This window comes from Delphinus delphis, chromosome 1 (genome assembly GCF_949987515.2).
Source record: "Delphinus delphis chromosome 1, mDelDel1.2, whole genome shotgun sequence".
NCBI lineage: Eukaryota > Metazoa > Chordata > Mammalia > Artiodactyla > Delphinidae > Delphinus > Delphinus delphis.
In genome coordinates this window covers 111,037,431-111,061,735 of record NC_082683.1, presented here as the reverse complement: position 1 = coordinate 111,061,735, position 24,305 = coordinate 111,037,431, and the positions used below count along the sequence as shown (strand labels likewise).

The 24,305-nt window shown below is 43.5% G+C and overlaps 1 protein-coding gene across 1 annotated transcript; it reads left to right on the top strand.

Annotated features, from left to right (window-relative positions):
- Window positions 1–294: 294 nt before the first annotated feature.
- Window positions 295–21,603, top strand: SHE (Src homology 2 domain containing E). Its single transcript, XM_060030664.1, has 6 exons — window positions 295–1,083; window positions 3,777–3,903; window positions 12,602–12,904; window positions 15,200–15,356; window positions 15,804–15,923; window positions 17,338–21,603. Exons 1-6 carry the CDS (start codon window positions 478–480, stop codon window positions 17,522–17,524), a joined length of 1,500 nt encoding a protein of 499 aa, XP_059886647.1. The 5' UTR covers window positions 295–477; the 3' UTR covers window positions 17,525–21,603.
- The last annotated feature ends 2,702 nt before the right edge of the window (window positions 21,604–24,305 follow it).

Genomic DNA, 24,305 nt, shown 5'->3' with positions numbered 1-24,305 from the left:
GAGGTGGCGGGCGGGGAGGCGCCAGCCTCGGAGGGGAGGGGCGCGCGGAGAGGGCGGGCTGCTCGCTGGCGGCCCACCGTCCGTCGCGGCGCCGGGGACACTCCCGCCGCCTCCGCTTCGTCTCCCCTGGTCCCCGGGAGTGTGGGCAGGGCTGTCCCCGGGCTTCCGTGGGCCCGGCCTCTCCCACTTCGGGAGGAAAACGCAGGGGAAGCCCCCGGCGCCCGCCGCCCCCGGAGACCCGCGTAGCCCCCGGCCGTGCAGGCGCTGAAGACGAGCTCGGGCGGGGCCCCGGTGCGTCGTGCCTGTCGCCGTCCGTGTCCGGAGCGGCGGCTCGCGCCCGCCCGCTCGGCGCCCCGAACACCCCTCCCCGGGCCATAGGGGCCCCACCCTGCGGGGTGTAGGCGACGGCCGGCCCGGGACGAGCGGAGCAGCCGTCGCGGGGCCTCGCCGCGGCCTCTAGCGCCCCAGCCCCGGGGAATGCAGTGGCCCCCGGCCCCTGGCGCTTCTCCGTGTCTAAGCTGGGCCTCCTCGTTCGCCTGCTCCGCGGCCACGACGCTCCTGAGCCGCGCCGGCCGGGCCCCCCTCATGGCGGCCAAGTGGTTCAAGGAGTTCCCCCTGAACCTGAAGACAGTGTCGGAGCGGGCCAAGCCCGGCGGCGGGGGAGGCGGCAAATTGCGCAAGAACTCGGAGGCGGGCGGCGCGGGGCCCGCCCCGGGCAAGGGCCGAAAGAACTCGGCGGCCGAGCTGGGGAGCAGCCGGGCCGGGGTCGGCCCCCCCAAGGATAGCCGACTGTCCCGAGACAGCCTGCAGGGTCTGATTCAGGCCGCCGCGGGCAAGGGCCGCAAGAACTCCCGGGCCACCGAGGAGGAGCCCCACCGGGGCGCGGCCAAGAGCTCAGGCTGCAGCACCTACATCAACAGGCTCATCAAGGTGGATACTCAGGAGAAGAATGGGAAGAGCAACTACCCCAGCAGCAGTAGTAGCAGCAGCAGTAGCAACAGCAGCTCTTCCTCCGCGTCCTCTTCGCCTTCCTCCCTGGGACCCGAACTGGACAAGGGCAAGATTATTAAGCAGCAAGACACGGTAAGAATACAACCTCCCTTGGACCACCTCTCCCCTACTGAAGCGGAGCAGTGGGAAGGGAGCATCGTGAACCCGCTAAACTCTAGGGTTCTTTATACCTCAGAGAAGGTGAGGATGTATTTACCCCCTCTAACATTTGACTCCTAAGTGACCATTTAAAATAGATTTTGGTTTTTTTTAATCTTGAAAAATTCTCATTCTGGCGTTGGGGAACTTGGCAGAAATGTACTTCCCATTTAATTTTATCAGTTTAGAAGAATAAGTGAATGAGACAGTTGGGTGCTTTGTTAAATGTGATCCCCTTGTAGATGTGGTTTATTTTAATTTAGAAATCCAGGGGAATTGCAAAGCTAGATTTGTGTGTAAATTTTATCCTTCTTGAGCTTAAGGAATGGTAACCTCTAAACTGTTTTAAGTACTGATTTCAGCTGCCCCCCCTTCTCTGCTTTTTGGAAGTGCCATCGTTCTTTGCACTTCAACCCAGTAAAGGGTTTCTCAGACCTTCACTAGCAGCACGAGATTACAGCCCTCTTTCATTCATCCCATGAACATTCACTGTGCAGGAGCCATATAGGATAAGGGGCACAGGGCTCTAAGGACTGCGGAGGCTACAGAATAGGACAAGGAAATGCCCTGAAGGGAAATTACAGATCAGGACAGAAGGTGTTTCCTGCTTCTTACACACTGGAGGTTTTCTGGGTGCTGTCCAATGTGAGACAGTTAAGAAAAGGAGTGTGAACATGTGAAGAGACCCACTCATTCTTACAGAGATGAGTTGGGGTTTTGTTTGTTTCTTATTTTTTTTGGCTGCGTCGGGTCTTAGTTGCAGTGCTCAGGCTTCTCTCTAGTTGTGGCGTGCAGGAGGTTTTCTCTTCTCTAGTTGTGGTGCGCAGGCTCTAGAGCACGTGGGCTCTGTAGTTTGAGGCGCGAGAGCTCAGTAGCCCCGCACGTGGGATCTTAGTTCCCCGACCAGTGATCGAAACCCTGTCCCCTGCATTGTAAGGTGGAATCTTTACCCCTGGACCACCAGGGGAGTCCCCGTTCGTTTGTTTTTAAGTCTGCTGTTCCGTGTGAAGGAGAGAGAGAAGAGCTTACACCCAGCTTTCAGACTCCAGCCCAGCCGATCACTTCCCTGTCATGAGAACTTTAATTTTCTCTTGCCCAGTCTTCAAACATGTGGCCCACCCGGATGGAGTCAGGAGTGGTAGCACATACCACGTGTGTCTGCATTGGCACTTCTATTCATTCCTCCACTTATTCTGTCCACAAGTATTTACAGCGTACCTACCCCCCTGCCAGACACTGCCAGGAGAGCCATGGAAAGCTGATCAGCTCGTCCAGACATTAGTCAGTGGTCTCTCCATGTGTTTAACTAGATCATAAGCACCTTGCAGCCAAGCACTGAGTATCATGCTTTGTGTTCCTCGCTGTACCTTGGGGATGCAGTACACATGTTCAGGCAAGAAGAATGGAGTGAGGGAGTGAATGGTAATCACAGTCCTCTGCAGTGATTGCCCGGTTATTGGTCGTCACTTCTAGATGTCTAAAGTTTCTTAGGCCATCTTCTTCCAGGAAGAGGACTCTCATCCAGGCTGTCCCCTCCTCCTCACTTCTCCCTGTTTAGCTGGATTCTTCTGCCAGCTCCAGTGGTGCTTCTCCATGAACTCTTTGGAGTATGTAATCAGAGATTGTACCAAGGCCTGGGGCTTCCTCCCTTAATTTTGATTCACCTTTGGTTTTTATTCCTCTCTCTCTCTTTAACTGGAATAAGTAGTTTATCTATACTATCCTAGCTGTTTACTTGTGGAGCCACGTTGACAATAGGGAAAGTGCTGTGCTTTAAAAATGAATATATCTTTTTTCCCCATAAAACTCTTCCTCCCTGAGAAGCACCTGTCAAGCTCAGGCTCCCTAAGCGCCCACATTGTCACCCAGCTGCTGCAGAACAGAACTATTGCACTCACACCACCTTCCCAGGCACTTTTCTATTTTTGGAAGGATGGATGCTTTCTGTAGCAAATACGGATCAAAACTCTATCTGATCGTAGTCTATGAGAATCAGTCTGCCTATAAATTATTGAACCTAGAACTCCCACAATACTCTTCAGCTCTGACCTATTTCTTAGGCTTCTTATTATGAAGCCTGCCTCTTTAGAGCTGTTACAAATTCCTTGAGGACAAAAAGTAAGTCTTGGTCTTATTTTATTCCCTCTCAGTGCCTAGCCAGTGCTGGTGGGTGTTCAGTATCAGTGGGTGATGGGCTGACTTAACCATGACTATATTGCTCAACTGGTTGGCATTAAAAAAAACAAAATCATGGAAAATGTAGTAGACCAGTTCATTTTTTTGTGCTCTAAAGCCATAGACATCTTCCACCTTCTGCCATCCACCCCTGCTACACTTTAACCAGCAAATGCCTTATTGCTTGGGGAGAGAGAGGGAGGTGAAAAGAGCCTTGGGGATAAGCAGGAGAATTTAGATGGATTGTTGCCAATCAATTATACTACCAAAATAAACCAGATGTTTGTCCAACTGGGTGAATAATAGTGTAATCAAGTGCAAAAGCTCTTCAGAACTGGTTGGAAATTTTGACCTCTTTTTGGGTCTGCAGGTTTTTTAGCAGTTTTTTTGATACCATTGTCACTCTGGTATATGACAGTCCTTAGCAACTCCCCTGTCTGGTTCTTTTACAGGTCATCATTTTAGAAGACTACGCTGACCCTTATGATGCTAAACGGACGAAAGGCCAAAGGGATGCAGAAAGAGTAGGGGAGAATGATGGATACATGGAACCCTATGATGCACAGCAAATGATAACAGGTTTGTAACCAGGAGCTGCTTTATACAGACTGAAATCTCACACTCACTCAGAACGTAGTAAAAATAATCACCAGTGTGTATTTTGGGAAGAGGGGAGAAGGGACTATACCAGAGCCTGCTGAGTGGAAGAAACAGAAATTAGACTCAAAACTAAAGTCAAAATATCTGATTAACATCCCTAATGGTTTTCTGTCCTTCAGTTTTAGAATTTGTGGGAGTCTTTAAAGTTTTTCTAATTCTATGCAAAATGACACTTGTGAATTTGCAGATCTGCTCAGAATGTGATCTTCAGTTTTAAGATTATTTAAATACACTTTTTGGCCACTTTCAAAGCTTTGACATCCATAATGGGAGTCATAAATCTGTACCAAGGGACTAACACATACTTAAAGTACTTTAAGTTGTTAAAAGTTGCAGAGGGCTTCCCTGGTGGCGCAGTGGTTGAGAGTCCGCCTGCCGATGCAGGGGACATGGGTTTGTGCCCCAGTCCGGGAAGATCCCACATGCCATGGAGCGGCTGGGCCTGTGAGCCATGGCCGCTGAGCCTGCTCGTCCGGAGTCTGTGCTCCGCAACGGGAGAGGCCACAACAGTGAGAGGCCCGCGTACTGCAAAAAAAAAAAAAAAGTTGCAGACATGATGTGATCCTCTGTTTTATAGTAGAAGATTGACTTCTCAACAAGCTTTACGATATTGGAGGAAAAAAATTTAATTACTAAGGCATGAGTATTAATCACTGACATGAGCCAAACCACTCAAGGCAAACCTCCTAAAACCAAAGTTGACTACTCTTGTAACTTTTCAAGTTGGAATAATTCCAACTTGTGAGTTGAGCACTGTCATTTTTTATGTCACACTTTTCCCTTTTATTCATAATTCTCTTAAGTTGGTATAAACAATACTTTAAAAACTAATTATTTAGATTTATTTGTGCAATTTTAGAGTAAGTTATCTATTCACCTAATTTTCCTTAAAACATTCTTTAATCTGTAATGAAAAAATGCAGTTTCTAAGTGCTGACTCAAGGGAGCCTTGTTTGAACATCGTGGGTTTCACGCCTGGGAAAGGAATAATTGGTCACACATTAAAGACTTTGTCTCTTCTGTTTAAAAACAGATGGAAAAGCTGTAAGCTCAGGCTCCATAAGCATAGTCTCAGAAGAGTTGAGCATGAGGGTAACTGCAGCACCCTGGAAGGGTCAAGACAGGCTTCAGAGTGAGACTGAGCTGCAGCAGGAAAGCACTGCTCTGTTTCCTGCTCTCTGCTTACAGAGATAAGGCATCACATTTGGGAAGGGTGTACCCTGACCAGGCTGTGACCCTGAAGGTCACTGGACTGTGACCTCTAATGAAATCTGTGAATGAAAGGAAGTGAAAATGAACTTAGTCAGAATTTTAAAAAATATCAGAGGCTTGAAAGGAATAGGAGGAAAGATTTTCTTTTACATAAAACTGAGGGAAAAGATTTTCTAAAAAAGCAAAAAATTAATGCTTTGTTTTGATTCACCTTTCTTTGTCCTTTGGTTTTTATTCCTCTCTTTCTCTTTAATTGGAGTAAGTAGTTTATCTATATTATCTCAGGTTTTTTGTTTTTTGTTTTTGTGGAGCAACACTGATAATAGGGAAAGTGCTTTGCTTTTTAAAAGTGAATGTCTTTTTCTCCCCCCATATAACCACCACAAAACCCTGAAACTAGGGAACCCTCATACTACCCCCTTGTTACAGGGTAGAAAATAAGATCAAAGAGATTCTGACTCTCCTATGTTCATAAGAGTCTTCAAGAGACAGAGCAGGAATTGGAACCCAGATCTTCCCACTCCAGACTGGGTGGTCTGCTTTCTACACCAAGCTGCCTCAGGACCTGTGAAATGATGTATGAAAAAGTTTAAACTTTACATATAAGCAAGGCACCTTTCCACTCAGACTCACAAGGAAAGTTGTATTTAAAAGTCAAAAGTTGGTATGTAACTTGTTGCTTTTCCCAAAAAAATAAATAAATAAAATTTAAAAATTAAAAAAATAAAAGTCAAAGTGTCCAATACGAAATAAATGTAATAATAGTAGTAGCTAGCATTTAATATTTGAACATTTATTAAGTTCCAGGCTCTGTTTTAAACAGTTTATCTGAATAAATTTACTTAGTAATACAAAACTAATGTATTCAATTGGAGGATAAATTCAAATTTATTAAAAATTTAAATTACTAACATTTAAGAATTACTAGCTTTTTTTCCTTTGCTCTTTTAAAAAATATTATATTGGTGAATTTAAAAAGTCCTTCATTTAAAATATATATCACAAAGTACCTTCTTTGTGCTTTGTGATATATATTTATGTGCTTTATATATATAAAAAATATATATCACAAAGGTATAAGAGAATATACCTCTTATTCTACGCATAGGTTACACAGCTGGACAGAATAACAGGAAGTGGGTTTATCGGAAGCTGGGAATAAAAGATTTGCTGCTGGGTGGGTTTTTTTTTTTTTTTAAACCTTTTACTTTTTTCTGTCCAGTTTGCTCCCTGTGGGCTTGGTTGTCAAGTCCAAGCTCAGAAATGTCTCACATTTCTTGAGAAATGTTAGGGATTTTGTTTATTTCAGCAGGAGATAGAGAGGGTTCTGAAGAATATGATTTAACTGTGGAGCACCCAACTTCTGTACTGCCTTTTTGGGTGTGTTGTTTTGTTTTGTTTTGTTTTTTGGCCATGCCACGCAGCTTGTGGGATCTTAGTTCCCCGACCAGGGATTGAACCCAGGCCCTCGGCAGTGAGAGCATGGCATCCTAACCACTGGACCACCAGGGAATTCCCAGTACTGCCTTTTTAATACCTGTGAAGTGGAAGTAACATGCCTGATTTCAACAATATCTTGGATGTATAGAACACTGTTCATGATGGTATTTTGTAACAACCATCAGATATTTCCTAGGCATTTCTTTACCATGCACCCGGCCCTGTGCTGGGCTCTGGGCATCCAGGCAACAAGATGCACAGGACCCATGTCCTTATGGACCTCACAACCCAAGGGGCAAACAGACCTAACAGAGCGGAAAATATGTCACTTAGCACTTAGCCATGAAGAGGAGAATAAGAATCACCGTCTCCCTCAGGGAACAGAGGAAGGAACAGAAATTGAGGCATTTATTACTTTCCTATGGCCAAGGCTTAGGGGACCCAGGCTCCCTGGATTCCCCCCTGCCCAAAACTTTGCTCTTAACTTTTAAAAGCTAAGGATTTATAAATTTATGAATAAATGCTCACTTAGATTTCTCCAAAGGATTGTTAATAAAGATATGACAGTCAGTACAAGGCAATATTAGTTTAAACCTGTTGTTGTTCTGTTAGATTTGCAGGAACATTTTAGCTAAATAATTAGCAGAAACATTCTACTTAATTTAGCATGATAAGTTTTCGCCACCAGATTAAAACGTTAGCATTGGGAGGATCTTTAGAAGTTCCCTAAGATGAGCCAGCATTCAGCATGATAATTCCTTCTGCAGCTGGTATCACACAAGTCGAGCGTCTACTAGGTGCCAAGTTGCCACATTACCCCACTAAATCCTACCAGCCTGTGTAGTGGGTGTTAGAAGGCTCTGTTTTACAGATGAGGAAACCAAGGTTCAGAAAGATTCAATAACATGTCCAAGTTATGCAGCTGGAGAGGGGGGATACCAGGTCATCCAACACCCTTTGGTTTTAGTTACCAAGCTCCAGTCACAGATTGTTTTTAAATTTTTATTGTTGCCTCCAAATGGTTTTATTGGTTGGTGTAGATAGTCAAGTCTAAAGGAGAACCTCATTTTTTCAGTCTCCATTTAAAAAATTATCCATGATGGAAAAAATAGAAACAGAAGACTTTTTGATTTATTTACTTTGTCTATATTTTGCTTGTTAAACTTAAGTTTCAGGACTTCTGAATTATATCTGCTTTTGTTCAGATATTTAGATTTGTTCGACAGGAGAATATTAATTTTAAATCAAAATTTAAACATTGGTAAAAGATCCCTATTGCTGATTCTAAGAGAAACATAGAGCCTTATGAGACTCTAAGTTTGATGTTTTGAATACATGGAATGGATTAAGGGAAAATGTACATTACAGAAATTGTAACTAGCATTCTACATGAAATCTTTGAGGCATAAAGTAAGATATGATAGAGAAGGCATGGGCTCTGGAGCTAGTAGTGAATGGCTCCCCTGCTGACTACTACACAGCCTCAGTCTTTTCACCTGTGAAAATGGGCCGACACATCTCTTGCTGCATTATGATGAGGCCCCACTGAGCTGCAGGTGTAACATGCCTGGTACATGCATATGTGAAAAATATCACAATTATTTAGACACTCTGGAGAGAGAATTCCATTTTCAAAGAGAATTCTGAACAAGTATAGGGGAATATTAATTGCTAACTAGAATTAATTTAGCAAGAGAAAGTCTTAGTCTTCTGCTGATGTTTTAAAATATAGATGGCATACTTAGGTACAGTGAGAGCTGGGAATTGAGAAGGGAAAATTTTCGGCCAGTATTATGTTTCACGGCAACCAGTTGCAGATACGAACTGGTGCAGGTCAGGCCTCAGTTCAGCCCTTGGTGAGATGGGTGTTTATCTGCAGCCCGTTGGCTGTATTCTGTTGTCTGCCGTGGTAAATGGCCTCTATCGGCAGAGCCAGGGCGTAGCTTCCTCTAGCCATTTCCTCCTTCTCAGGCTCGTTTCCTCTCGGAGCCAGCTCTGCACGTCAGGGGCTATTCTCCCTGCAGGAAGGGTCGGCTTGCAGCCCCCACAATTGTTTCTGTTTCTATGGCGCCTCAGGTTGGGGGCAGCCAGGTGCTGGAAGGGACTGGAAGGTTACTCCCCTTGAAGGGGCAGATAGGCCCTGCGCTCAAGCCCTATTTTTCCCCGTAATTAAACATTGTTTAAAAAGATGATCATACTCTGCAGATTTTGCCCAATCCCAGGATCATCCTGGGAAGGAACATTCTCAGCTGTAGACTTTCCAGTGTTTTTCCCAGAGCTCTAAGTGTGCAGTGACTATCTAAAATAGAAGGAATACTGAATTCCCTGGCGGTCCAGTGGTTAGGGCTCCACGCCCTCACTGCGGAGGGCCTGGGTTCGATTCCTGGTCCGGGCACCTAAAATGCCACAAGACACGTGGTGTGGCCAAAAATAAAGAAAAGAAACAATCATATATTTGGGACTTCCCTGGTGGTCCAGTGGTTAAGAATCTGCACTTCCACTGCAGGGGGCACGGGTTCAATCCCTGGTTGGGGAGCGAGGATCCCATATGCCACGCAGTGCAGCCAAAAAAAAAATTAATAAAATGAAATAGAAGGAATACAAGTGCTGCCTCATCTCAAAAGTAAAAACCCAAATACATGTGTAATAAGAACTCAAGATTCTAATCACTGTACATCATTCTAACACAAACTCATTGAAATTTCCTGTGAGCAGGACTCCTTCTGTCTTAAGGTTGGAGTCAAGCCTTTTTCTATTTTGTTCGACTGGGACAGAATTGAAGCAAGGACCTTAGGAAAGGTTTCCCCAGCCTATGCCAGTCTGAGGGTAAACTTAGGTTTTGATCAGAAACTTTAAAATTCTAAATTAGTCCTTTGAACTCCTTTGTGTTTTCTCTTTCCTCTTTCCTAGTTCTGTAGAAAAGTTCTTTTTCATAAATTCCAGGCTTATCTTAATTGAACCAAGAGCAGAGTGAGTTTTTTGTTTCTTGTTTTCCATAACTCCATCTAGAATAAGCCATGAAGAAAAAAGACTGTCGATTGAAAGTCAAGAGGCTTGAACCAGAGATGCAGGAGACCTCAAATAACCCCAGGCACCTTCCTGGCCTGGGGATGGGGAATAGTCCTTCTAACTCTCACATTCGGATGTGGAAGTTTTTGATAGTAGGAGGACCCTTTTCCTTGGGCTGGGGCTAGCAATGATAAGATTAGCTCTGGAGGGCAGGAGGAACTGGGATGGGGACTGTGGGGACCCAGGTGTTGTGGGAGTGCTTCTCGGGCTTAGCTTCTTATTAGAATCACCTGGGGGAGCTTTTGCAACTCTGACTCCCAGGCTCTACCCCAGCTCAATTCAGTCAGGACCTGTGGTGATGGGACCCAGCCATGAGTATTTGTTAAAGCTCCCCCAGGTGATTCTAATGCACTGGAACTGCAGTTTTATAGGATTGGAGCCAGCTGCAGCAAGGGGCCCTATCCAGCAGAATTAGAACCTCATCCTACAAATAAATTCTGCCCCTTTGACTTTAGTGTCCTGATTTTAATAACTTTTCCCTAGAATGTATCCTTTCCTTGTTGTGGAAGTCTTATGGAGTCAGTGATCCTTCTCTATGGAGTGTCACCATGCCCATTTTCAGTTGCCTGGAGAAAGTCTCACTTTCCTTCATTTCTGTGGCACTGTAAGTCTCCTGATCCTCTTCCTCCTTACCTGACCATTCCCTCTCAGTCTTCTTTGGTGGCATCTCTTCTTCCAACCACCCTTAACTGAAGAAGTCCCAGATTTTGCCTTTGATCCTCTTTCCTTTTCAATCAGCCTCCTTTTCTCTGGCGATGGCTTTCATTCTCACAATGCCAACAATGATCCATTTGTGAGTAACTCCTTGACATGTACCTCTGACCTTCATCTCTCTGCCAAGCTCCAGGTCCATACTGTCTGTCACCTGCCTGGAGAAGTTCTAGAGCTCCTTCCCCTCCCTCTCTCCTCCCATCCATCCATCCAACCATTATTTAGCACAACTGTTTCCTACAAAGTCAAACAAGACATGGGGGTCCCTGGCCTGGCAGTCTCCACCAAATTGGAAATACAGACACATCAACAAATAAATCCATACACTGAGAGAGATGTAAGGTGAGAGTGGGTTGGCAAAGCGGTGGCACCTGGGGGACATGGGGCACTGGAGGAGAAGGTAGGCAGGAAGGAGGAGGAGATGCTAGGCTAGACTCCAAAGGATTGGCAGATCACCAGAACACTGGTGGGTATAAGACAGTGCAGTGTGCAGGGAACTTCAGAAGTTCCGTTTGGTTGGAACAAAGAATTGGATTTTAAGGGGTTCAGGGATAGGGTGGTATTGAGAGAAGAAATTGGAGAGGGAAGCAGTGATGTGACCACAGAAGGTGTCCCATGCCATGCTGAGCAGTTTGCACTTTGTAAGTGGACATTTGAGAACTTATTGGGTGTTAAGTGATGAGGTGAGGTGTTTGTGTTAGAAAAGTCCTCCTTCATTGACCGGGTGGACGGATTGAAGGCTTCCTCATGGGCATTTAGAGGAACCACAGCATGATGCTTCTGTCGGCCTATATCACCAGCTCTGGTTGTCAGAGACTCTAGTCATCGCTGACTCTACCTGCCAAGGCCTCTGGACCCCAAGCTGGTCAGTCCCCAGACGCTGCTGCTTCCTTCCCACTGTGGCTGGCCGGCTGGTTAGCTGGTGGTTGGTTGATTTGCATCCGGTTTTTTGCATCCATTTCTGTGCCTCCGTTCAGACCATACCTTTATTCTATCCTGTACACTGTGTTGGAGTTATCTTCCAGCAAATCACAAATATAATTATTATTACCTGTTTAAAAACTAGCAATGGTTCTCCACAATATAAACTTTTTAATTCTGGCTTTTAAAACTTCTGCACTTTGGTGCCTGTCCTGCCTACTTTTCCAGCTTCTTCTCCCGCTACCCCTCTCCTCTCTTGGCCTCTGTCCTTTGAACTTCTCTCTCGATTCCCCCTGATGGGAACAAGCCCTTTCTGGTTCCCACCTCCATATCTTCACTCATGCAGCTTCCTCCACTGGAAATGACCTTCTCTATCAAAGTCAATGCATCTTCCATTTCTCTTCCACTTGGAGTCAGTCCAAGTGTGGTGGCTAAGAGTATGGCTTCTAGAGCCCAACTTCCTGCTTTTGAATCCAGGCTTTGCACTTACTGGTTTGGGCAATTTCCTTAAACTCTTTGTGCTTCAGTTTTCTCTTCTGTTATATAGGGAACTAATAGAACCTATCTCATAGGGCAGTTGTGAAAATTACAGTGCACTTAGAAAAATGCATAATGCGTAGTACACTATGGCTAAATGTTAGCTCTTGAGATATTATTTTTGTTGTTTTTCCCCCAACTCCTTTTACTTTTATTTATTCTGTCGTTGTTAGCCCGTTAAGTATTATTTGTGAATATGTCACTACGTCGAAACCGCCTAGAAGTCAAGAACTCTGACGCACATAAAGATCTTACCTCAGTGTATGTGGTGGCCCAGTGCTTGAATATAGTAAACACTCAATTTTTATGAACATACTTTGATCACAGCTTCCTAACAAGATGTAAACGCTTTGAAGGTGAACCACACTCAAGAGGAGACGGGGGACCGGGAGTTGTGGAGCAGGTTGCCTTGAGGCCACTTCTCCAAACTGCAGGCGCGCAGCCCCAGAGGCAGGCCTGTCTTCAGTTGTGATCCCCTAATCGTTGGACTCGATCCTATTATCTGGCTTGATCCTATTATCTGGCTCAGGCAACTGGCGGGAAGAAGTCGTAGGGCCCTTCCCCCAGCTGGGCAGCCATCAGCCCAAGTAAGGAACAATCCAGGCGTTCTAGGCCACCTTCAACCAGACAGACCTGTGGGTTGGGGGTGCAGTGGTAACTGGGTTCATCACCGGGCTTCCGTGACACCCTTTCTTCAAAAGTATTGTGAATGGTGTGTGTTTTTCAGAAATCAGACGACGAGGTTCCAAAGACCCTCTGGTGAAGGCTCTTCAGCTGCTCGACAGCCCCTGTGAGCCAGGGGAGAACGGCACGAAGCCCGAGGCGCTGGCCAAGAGACGGAGCTCCAAGGAGCTGCTGGGAAAGCCGCCGCAGCTGTACGACACGCCCTACGAGCCGGCGGCTGAAGGCGGCCCGCGCGCCGAGGGGCCGGAGCGGAAGGCGCGGCTGCCCCAGGACGACGAGAGGCCCGCGGCCGAGTACGAGCAGCCCTGGGAGTGGAAGAAGGAGCAGATCGTGCGGGCGCTGTCGGGTGAGGGCTGAGTCCGCGCCCCCCACTCCCTCCTGCTTTCTGCTTCCCTGATGGAAAACCCCGCCAGCCGCAGCCGGGGCTTTGCAGCCAAGGCTCTTTCCTTTATGTTCCTCAACTGCAAACCTCTTTTCCCAAGAAATCTGATGATATGGGGAAACGAGAATTTGGCTATGGTTGGAAGACCAGGACTGAAGACGAGCCCTTAATGTTGCATGTATCCTGTATCCTTCTGGGTATCTTTATTTTCCTTTATCTTGGCAGTATGTGACTATTTTGGAAATGCCTTAAGTCACTATTGAAAAACCTTATCTAATCACCACCAAAGCTATCAAATTGAGAGCAGCTTTTTCTAACTCTTACTTGGTGCTACTCTTCAAACCTGTTAAAATCCCTGTTTATAAGATGCCAGTAGTGGATCAAATGGATTAGAGGAGAGGTGGTTGGAAAGCTGGAGGAAGCTAGCTTTTTTTTTCCTGTCAAAAATCCTCCTGAAGGAATCAATTCTTCAAGTCTGAACTTTTTTTAATAACTTAAGAGGAAGTTGATAAGTAGATTGTCAATAGTTATTAAAGGTAATTCTCCCTCCTGCTTCTCCCTGGCCACCGAATTTCTTTTGCCTTTGATTTTAAAAGTTAGGGCTATCTTTTCCCTTTAACAGTAAAGCTATGTTTTTGATTAAAAGTGTAGTCAGTGTAGGGAATTCCCTGGCGGTCCAGTGGTTAAGATGCTGTGTTTCCACTGCAGGGGGCACGGGTTCGATCCCTAGTCAGGGAACTAAGTAAGATCCTTAAGCCACACAGCCAAACAAACAAAAAGTATAGTCAACGTAAAGGGTGAATAGAAAAGGTAGTTTGTTTGATAGCAAACATTTGAGTCAGGTTTTCTGTTTGTGTGCTTTAATTTTTTATATAATTTTATTGAAGTATAGTTGATTTACAATGTTGTGTTAATTTCTGCTGTACAGCAAAGTGATTCAGTTATACATATATATATTCTTTTTCATATTCTTTTCCATTATGGTTTATCACAGGATATTGAATATAGTTCCCTGTGCTATACAGTAAGACCTTGTTGTTTATCCTATATATAATAGTTGGTATCTGCTAATCCCAAACTCCCAATGCTTCCCTCCCCCACCCCCAAATCAGTTTTTGTCTTCTTTTAGAATTGTTTTCCACAAATCTCTGCTGGGCACCTGCTACAGTGCTAGATGCTGCTCATTTTATCTCTTTATCTTCTATCCAACCTAGATGTCATGGCATCTTTAAGGCACTATTAGTAGTTTTTTTCTGAGTTGATTTTTCTCTTTATTATTTCATAGTGAAAACTTCATTTGGTGTCAAAAAATGATATGCACTCTTGCAGGGAGTGATTACCTGTAACTCTGTTTAGTCTTTTATTCTAAATATACCAAAACGAAGAGTTTTTTATAAGTGCATGCTGAAGGGACTTCCCTGGTGGTCCAGAGGTTAAGACTTCCCTTCCAGTGCAGGGGGTACGGGTTCGATCCCTGGTCGGGGAGCTAAGCTCCTACATGCCTCATGGCCAAGAAGAAACAAAACATAAAACAGAAGCAATATTATAAAAAATTCAATAAAGACTTTAAAAATGGTCCACATTGAAAAAATCTTTAAAAAAAAAAAAGAACATGCTGAAATATACTAAAGTGGTTTCCTCTCATAATCTAAAACTGTTCCACATTAATAAATATCTTGCAGAAAAAGTGGCTGCATGTGGATGCTAACAGTATGATCAGACATCAAAGACAGCAGGAGCTCAGCTATCCCAGGGCCTTTTGCAGTATTTTTTTTTATTAATTTATTTTATTTATTTATTTTTGGTTGCGTTGGATCTCCGTTGTTACACGCGGACTTCCTCTAGTTGTGGTGAGCTGGGGCTACTCTTCATGGCAGTGCGCGGGTTTCTCATCGCAATGACTTCTCCTGTTGCAGAGCACGGGCTCTAGGAGTGTGGACTCCAGTAGTTGTGGCACGAGGGCTCAGTAGTTGTGGCTCACAGGCTCTAGAGCGCAGGCTAAGTAGTTGTGGCACGAGGGCTTAGTTGCTCCACGGCATGTGGGATCTTCCCGGACCAGGGCTCCAACCTGTGTCCCCTGCATCGGCAGGCGGATTCTTAGCCACTGCATCACCAGGGAAGTCCCTTGCAATGTATTTTAGCTCAAATTAAAGAGGGGGAAAAGCTTCTTTCCTAAGATGAGGCAGACAAGGTCTTTTCTTTGAAGTTTACATGGGTCACCTCAGTGGCCTCTGATGTTAAATGGAGCCTTCCTTCCAGTTCAGTTTGAAGGCTCTGAGCGACCTTCCGTCAAGGAGGAGACAGTGAGGCAACACCACCGACAGAAGAGTTGGACCCAGAAGATCTTGAAGCCAACCCTCTCTGACCACAGTGAGGGGGAAAGAGTGGACCCAGCCCTGCCACTGGAGAAGCAGCCGTGAGTCTCCTCCACAGATACGTGTAACACACAATGACCGGGAACTTGGTCGGGGCACACTGGACCATTTTACATGATTCTTTTTGGTGCTGAATACTTGTCTGGGTGGGACTTATTAGTGAAAACCCATTTTCAAAGCCCAGTGCATGTGTGCAGAGTAGAGAATGCACTGCATCCCCAGAACCTGATCTCAAATTCCATTCCTCCGCATAGAGTGAAAACTTTTAAAATGACACTAGCCCTGTTAACTCCCTCTTAGGTGATTGATAGGTTTTGTGATCCAGGATTACCCACATCTCATTTTGTCTATTTTGAATGGGAAGCAGGATCTAGTCCAGCTCTTGAGCTTTCACTAGAAGTTCATTTCAAATAATGCTTTATGGAATGATGCCCTGTCTGGACTGGTATCTTGATGCTCGTGATTTCTCCCCCTGCCCCATTTTTCAGTTGGTATCATGGTGCCATCACCCGTGCTGAGGCTGAGAGTCGACTACAACCCTGCAAAGAAGCTGGGTACCTGGTTCGAAACAGCGAGTCAGGGACCAGTAGGTACTCCATTGCACTAAAGTGAGTATCGTAGCCTCCCTGTCCGGATGCAGGAGAGGAGACTTTCCTAGCATGGGTAGATGACCAGGCAAAAAAGCTATACTTTGAAGGTGGTTCACAGGGGTATGTACTGTCAGAAAATAAGATGCATTTGCTTGGACAACAGAGTAAGACATGCTCTGATTAGAATGCAAAATTGGGGGAATTCCCTGGCGGTCCAGTGGTTAGGACTCAGCACTTTCACTGACGTGTGGCCCCAGGTTCAATCCCTGGTTGAGGAACTAAGTTCCTGCAAGCCGCATGGCTTGGCCAAAAACAAAAAAAGAATACCGAATTGGTATTGGGTAAATGTCCCAATACCTCTTATGATAAAGAGAGTCCTATTTTATTACTGTTGTACATTGATCACTTTCTGCCTTACATTACGTGATCTAAAGTAGGTCCTCTCAGCAGAGAAATAATTCTTGATAAAAAAAATAATTTCTAACAGGATAGTTCAGTGGTTCTTTTATTCCCTAGTGTTTGGGACTTTAATAAATCCGATCCCTTGATTGTCAAAATGCCAGCTGCAATTTTGGTACTAGTTTCTTTTGATGAAAAAGGAAACACTGCCTTGCAATGACTCCCCTGCCCAGTTGTACACAGAACATTCATTTTGGCCTGGTAGGCCTGGTGGAGCTGGTGTCATGGAAATTCTCCTTGCTCTTGCGAGTTCAGTGGTGCTATATTGGAGGATCATTGTCAAGAGCCCTAACAGCATTTCCTTCCTGAGGAAGCTGAGCCCCTGCAGCTGAAACAATCAGACTGGAGGGGATAAGAGGTTGTCGGGGGGAGCAGCATGGCTCAGAAAACGGGATAGGCCACCAGATACACAATACCAGGAATAGCTTTGCTGTGTTCCTGAGACTGGTGCTCGTGGATTAGATCTTTGAGCCTTCGGTGCCAGCTGTCATTATACACAACCAGGAACAGTCTTTCCAGATTGGGTTGGCCGTGGGGGGAGGAAGGAAACAGTTTTATTATTATTATTATTCTTAATGTGTTCTTTGGGGAGAAAACCTTACACATGTCCTTTTAGCCATGACAAAGAGGGTGAGTTTAAACCTCACCTTCGTGGTCTCATACTCGGGTTTAAGCACTAGTTTGGCAATTGGGGGGCCAGGAGGGACTGGACGTTTATTTTTCCTTTTGGTCCAGTGCCTGATGACTTGTGTGTATTCAGGATAAACAACCCAAGGGATGCTACACATCTAGCTGAGGGCTGTGAAGCTTCTGAGAGCTTCACTGGAGTGCTGACTGCATTTCTGTTTGAATATCACAATTCCAGGAATGGATGGGAACCTGTCTGCCTGTGAACCTGGCTGAGATTGGTTTCAGTGGGGAGGGATCCCTCTGCTCACTCATTCATGTCTTCTCAATTTTGGTTTTGTTCCAGGACTAGTCAAGGATGTGTCCACATCATAGTGGCTCAGACCAAAGACAACAAGTACACCCTGAATCAGACGAGTGCTGTCTTTGACAGCATCCCGGAAGTGGTACACTATTACTCCAACGAGAAGCTGCCTTTCAAGGGGGCAGAACATATGACCTTGCTCTACCCGGTGCACAGCAAGCTGCACTAAGGTTCAGCCACCAAAAGCCCCAGCGGGGCCTCTCACACCTAGGAGGGCATCAGCACCCAACCAGTATCTCAGGGGACAAGGCTGGACTGCACCATAATATTTTGGAGGAAGCGGGACGCTTCACTTAGGAGTCCAAAAGTCTTCGGCCTTGAATCCATTCCATGACACTTGGTTACTGACCTGTCCCTTTTCTCCTTGCTAAGTAGTTCTACAATGAGAAACCATAATTTACCAGTTGCCTCCAGTCCTGGAGTAGGGTGCTCTATTCGGGGCGTGACCCTCAGGAAAGGTAAGTCAGGAGTCCAAAAATATTAAGATTCTCCAAAAATGTGCTAGTTGTTCCGTGGAATACCTGGTCTCCAAACAAACCAACAAAAATACACTTGGCTTTTACATAAGACAACAAAAAATGATCATGTGGACCCAAAGAGCATGTAATACAGGACCCCTTCTTGGGGGAAAAGCACAAACAGTGGAAAATAAGTAAATAGTGGGCACTTTGGAGAAAGCTGTATTTCTCTCTGGAGGGTCCTAGTTCAGCTCCGGAGTCCATAAAAATACACAACTGTAGGGTCTGGCAAAAGGATTATTAAGAAAGTTTGTGTTTTCTCAATTTCTGTGGACTTTTTCAGCAAATCAGTAATATAAGCATAAATAAGAAGGACGATGCCTCTGATTTAAGAATCACCAACATAATTAAGCATTGGCAGCATTACCATTATTCTGAATTACAGAATAAAATACACACGAAGATTTCATTTCTGATTTTTAACAAATCTGAAAATTTACAAAGCTCAACAGCTCTTTTCTTATTGAATAATTATACAGAACTTCTGATATATTTTGTTTCACCTTTGCTCATTTTAGTTATTGGAGCCATTTTTAATTTTTATCCCTAAAATTGGATTCACTTTGTATTTTAGAGTAACTTAAAAATATATATATATAGGGAGTTCCCTGGCGGTCCAGTGGTTAGAACTCCACATCTCACTGCCCAGGGCCCGGGGTTCAATCCCTGGTTGGGGAACTAAGATCCCACAAGTCACGCAGCACATATATATATATATATATATATATATATATACACACATAAACTCTAGGATATGATTGTGTGAACTGGGTCTCTAAAACCTGCAAAGTTTCTCTCATGCTGTACAAAGCAGACCGGTTGGCACCATATAAAAATATTTTAAAAGACTGGCATTTTCTCTATCTACTACTGCTTAAAGATATTAAAATAATATTCATAGTACCATTATGATTTATTGTGAACTTGTATCGCCAATGTACTTACTGTGAAAAAAAAAACTGTGGGAATGGCATACTGTGAGAAGGCTACAGTGAGTGGCTCTATAATTACAACTGAGCAGATGTTTCTGTATTCTGGGGTTTGTAATTTGGTTCTTGAAACTGGTCCAGATGCAAATGTGCTGACTGTCATCAATGAAAAGTTAACTTTTGTAACTAATGTTAAATACACAAAAGAAATGTTGATTCGGTTAATTTTTAGGAAAACATATCCTTCTAGTTATTAGTTATCATTTTACTATTATGATTTAGAGATTAGTAAATATTCGCTTCTTTATTCAGTTAAGATTGTAGCCAAAGAGTCGTGTGATCTTTGTTTTTAAAACTTTGAAAGGAACTTTTCCTCACTGGATGTCAAAGATTTTATTAATCAAGAACGTTCTGTTTTTTAAGTACTGATAGAATTTTTTAATGTATTGGTTTACGTACTATATCTTTAGTACGAGATTTTTTTTTTAATTTTTAGCATTTGTAGTTCCAGTTCCATTAAACAAATATTTATTATCTTCCATATACAAATAATTCATTCTGTTAAACTTATTTTCAGTTCAACATTCTAGAAATGAAACCTTATTTTTTACTTAAACGTATTCTACAAAGGAAATACAGCAGTCACCCTAATTTTAATAAATGCTGAAAGCTTTGTAAACTTTTTCTTTGTGCACTAAATGATTTTTGGCCCATACCCAGCAACTGTGATGAATGTAATAATGAAATAACATTTTGAAAGCAGACCTGATACATTAAGTATTTATTGAGCTTCTATCATAGGCTCAGTATTGTGCTTCCTCTATATTGTTTTTCTGTGACAGTCATGCTGTTTTCTTTATATAATTAAAAGTGGAGATGTGGAGTTTATATATGGTCCAGTTCCTTCACAATTGTACAGGAGGTTATAATAAGAAGAAATATAGTAAATTCGTAGAAGGGGGGTAAGCTACTCTTTTCTTCAGGTTGTGACACAAGCTGACAAAAGCCAGGGAATTCACAGCTGGGTGGTGGCACAAAGTACCATATGTTCTAAAAACAATTAGGCCCAGCAGGGTTTCCCTAATGGCTTCCTTGTTAAGCCTCCAGGGCCAGCTGATCTGAAGCCCTCTTGACATGTCTCCTCTCTGAGCTCTGAATGCTTGTGCTTTTTGTCATTTTTGTCTTGATACAAGTATTTTCCTGTAGTCGTAATTCTTTGGAATTCATTCGGTCTCCCAGAATATTTTCTGATTCTTTCTGGAGAGAATAATGTCTTCTAGCAAATTTGTACTCATTTGCCTTGAACTTTAGCATCCATGGAGCTTCCTACAGCTGTTCCTTCCCCTTTATCACACCTCCTTTTAAAAAAATGCTCTGTTCCAGGTTATGAGTTTATTTCATTGGCTCATTTCAGGCCTATAAGAACGGAGGGTAAAGGGACACTTCTATTTATTTTGCTACCATAGCTGTTTCTATCAGGATGGATTTCAACCACTGGAGTTGGTGTATTTAAATAAGTAGGAATAAAATAATGGAGAAATGGTAATATATGTACAGAAAGGTAAATGCTGATATGCCTGTTCTGTTCTGAGGATGGAAGTGTCCTTTTTAGTTATCCAAAGTACTTTCTTAAGAATCATATATAAAAAGAGCCTTTATTCTTATCTGTTCAAAGTCTCCATGCTTGGCGGAATTGTTACTCATTTATCGGCCTCTGCCAGAGGACGGGGAGGTGGGCAGATGATCCGTAGGGACAGCCAGAAGATTTTGAGATAGGTAGGAAGATAATCCTAAGTTATTAATTGGGTCATTTGACTATGTCATTAGTCTGTTAACGGCCACTGTTAGTGAATAAATCTTAATACTTAATTCAGAAGAACGACTGAGCATCTGAGACATTCTTCAAGTTGCTTTTTAAATGAGAGTAGCGTTTCTGTTCTATTAAAATGTCCTTTTTTAGTCAAAGGTTAATGGCTCATTTTTCCTTCAGTCTAGGGGTATATTTCATTTCCCTTCTCTCCTCATCCTTTTAATATTTAGCAGAATTTATTTGATACCTTTCTCACGTCTCATTCATTCGTTGTCTCTTTCTTATTTTCTGTAACCAGCACTATTTTGGCCTTATGATCTCTTTAGAATCACTCTTCTTTATTGTTGTCTCCAATTTTTGTACCCCCATTAACTTGGACTTAGAGAAACTTGGCCTGCAGTGAACCTTAATTTATTCTCCTTAATTTCTGACGCTATAGAAAGAAAACGGTGGTGTGTTACTGCCATCTAATGGAGAGAAAGAAAACTGCAGTGGGAAAACAAAGCGCATTTAGGGCAGGGTTTTCTGAAGGATTTCTGATACAGTCCTTAGCAAGAAAATGATGACACAGCAGTTGCCATCTTGAAATCTGCCCTTTCCTGCGGAAAGGGTGATTTGCAACCTAATACAACCATCGTCACGAGGCCTCTGGACTATGGCTGGATCATGTCGTTTAGAATCTGAAATTTTAATGAATATGCTGGCAACAGATCATTGAGACAGGCATCTCATTTTGTCAAGTTCTTACCCATTCAGTTATTTTGTCAGGGGGCCTTAACATTTTAAGTATCAACTAATACATAGTTTTAACTTCTGAAAATATCTGAAGATTGTATGTAATACTGGTGCCCATCGGTAGTGCTTTAGTAATTTATATTATATCAGAAAGATTTTATAAAAATTTCTGGATGTACTGCAGTAGCCAATATAAGCTGCATGCCCGCCTGAAGATTGGTTTACTCTGAAATGTAACTTTAAATAAACATTATTCCAGGAAAACCAGTGCTTCTGCTTGAGTCAATTAGTTTTGAGAATCACCTCCCTTCATAAAAAACACTTTTCTGCTATAGCAAGAGAGGGTCAAAAGTTTCATTTGCAATCACCGTTGATGAAATGTATAAACAAACCGCAACTGAACATAACCAGCAGACGTGACCTTAATTTTTTTTCTGAGTTCACCTTTAGAGCCCTCCTGTTATGTTTTCCGTCCCAAATAAAACAGGACCACACTGAAGCTCTCCTCTTCCTCTCCTCGGCCGTCTTCTTCCTGAGTAGGCGGTTGTTACATTTGTCCTTGTCCCTGACTAGGCATCAGAGTTGTGGCTTTGCTTTTGTTTTTACCCTTGTTTGTTATTTATACAGATGCCCCCAGCCCATCCATGGGATGTGATGTTGCAATCTGTGATGAATCTAAGTTTTTTAAACTTCTACCAGGTGACTTTGATACCCAGCCAGGGCTGAGAACCACCACTGGAAGCAACTGTTTAGAAACGCACAAATAGATTCATTTGAGTCTCTAGAAGAAGGCTATAGTGTTGAGTCTTTCACTATCAAAGTCTTAATTTCCATTGAACATTTATATAAACTGCCACCCAGTGGTACATTGGGTGCTTATTGTGTTTTCCCATCTGTGTTAACCGAAAGGGAAGTTTGCATTGAGAAATACCTCCCCAGCATCACCACAGCAATTAATTACTTTCAGAATTCAGGTTGAGCACATTTACAAGAGGCCAGGGTTTGCTGAGTATTGGAATTTTGACCCTGTGAAAGGCCAAGATGTAAGTAATGAGAATAGACTCTTGGCTACACTCCAGGTGTGCTCCTAAACAAATGCTTTTCATGCTACATTATCTTGCTTTAATCCTCCACAACTCAGTGAACCAGGTGGCCTCATTTTTCAGATAAAGACACTGGGTCAATCGCATAGTAAGTAGTAGCCCAGATTGCAGCCCAGGTCTAATTCTGGAGTGGCTCTTAATTGGTGTACCTAGACAGGCATATCTCGTATTATTGCACTTTAATGCACGTCACAGATACTGCGATTTTTAGAAGTTGAAGGTTTATGGCAACCTTGCATCGAGCAAGTCTATTGGTGTCATTTTTCCAACAACATCCTCTCGCCTCTTGTCTCTGTGTCACATTTTGGTAATTCTCATAGTATTTCAAACTTGTTTATTATTATTTTTGTGATGGTGATCTGTGATCAGTAGTGTTTGATGTTACTCTTGTAATTGTTTTGGGGCACCATGAACCATGCCCATATAAGATGATGGGCTTAATAAATGTTGTGTGTGTACTAACTGCTCCACTGACAAGCCATTTCCCCCATCCCCTGCTCGGGCATCCCAATTCCCTGAGACACAGCAATATTGAAATTAGGCCTATTGGTAACCCTACAATGACCTCTAAGTGTTCAAGTGAAAGGAAGAGTCTCTCACTTTAAGTCAAAAGCTAGAAATGATTAAGCTTAGTGAGGAAGGCAACGCCTTAAGCCGAGACAGGCCGAAAGCTAGACCTCTTGCGCCATTTAGCCAAGCTGTGAATGAAAAGGAAAAGGTCTGGAAGGAAATTAAAAGTGCTACTCCAGTGAACACACAAATGATAAGAAAGTAAAACAGCCCTATTGCTGACATGGAGAAAAGTTTGAGTGGTCTGGATAGAAGGTCAAACCAGCCACAACATTCCCATAAGCCAAAGTCTAATCCAGAGCAAGGCCCTAACTCTCTTCAGTTCTATGAAGGCTGAGAGATGTGAAGAAGTTGCAGAAGAAAAATTTGAAGCTAGCAGAGGTTGGTTCATGAGGTTTAAGGGAAGAAGCCATCTCTGTAACATCAAAGTACAAGGTGAAGCAGCAAGTGCTGAAGTAGAAGCAGCAGCAAGTTATCCAGAAGATCCAGCAAAGATCATTAATGAAGGTGGCTACACTAAACAGATTTTCAGTGTAGACAAAACAGCCTTCTCTTGGAAGAAGATGCCATCTAGGACTTCCATAGCTAGAGAGGAGAAGTCAATGCCTGGCTTCAGAGCTTCAAAGGACAGGCTGACTCTTGTTAGGGGCTAATGCACCTGGTGACTTGAAGCTGATGCTCATTTACCATTCCAAAAACCCTAGGACCCTTAAGAATTATGCTAAATCAACTGCGCCGGTGCTCTATCAATGGCCCAACAAAGCCTGGATGACAGCACATCTGTTGACAAAGCCCACTGTTGAGGCCTACTGCTCAGGAGAAAAGATTCCTTTCAAGATATTACTGCTCATTGACGATGAACCTGGTCACCCAAGAGCTCTGATGGAGATGTACGAGATTAATGTTGTTTTCATGCCTGCTAGCACAACATCCACTCTGCAGCCCATGGATCAAGGAGTAATTTCAACTTTCAAGTCTTAGTCTTTAAGAAATATATTTCATAAGGCTCTAGCTGTTGTAGATAGTGATTCCTCTGATGGATCTGGGCAAAGGAAATTGAAAACCTGGAAAGGATTTGCCATTCTGGTTGCCATTAAGAACATTTGTGGTTCATGGGAAGAGATCAAAATATCAACATTAACAGGTGTTTGGGAGAAGTTGATTGGAACCCTCACGGATGACTTGGAAGGGCTCAAGACTTCAGTGGAGGAAGTAACTGCAGGTGTGGTGGAAATAGCACGAGAACTAGAATTGGAAGTGGAGCCTGAATATATGACTGAATTGC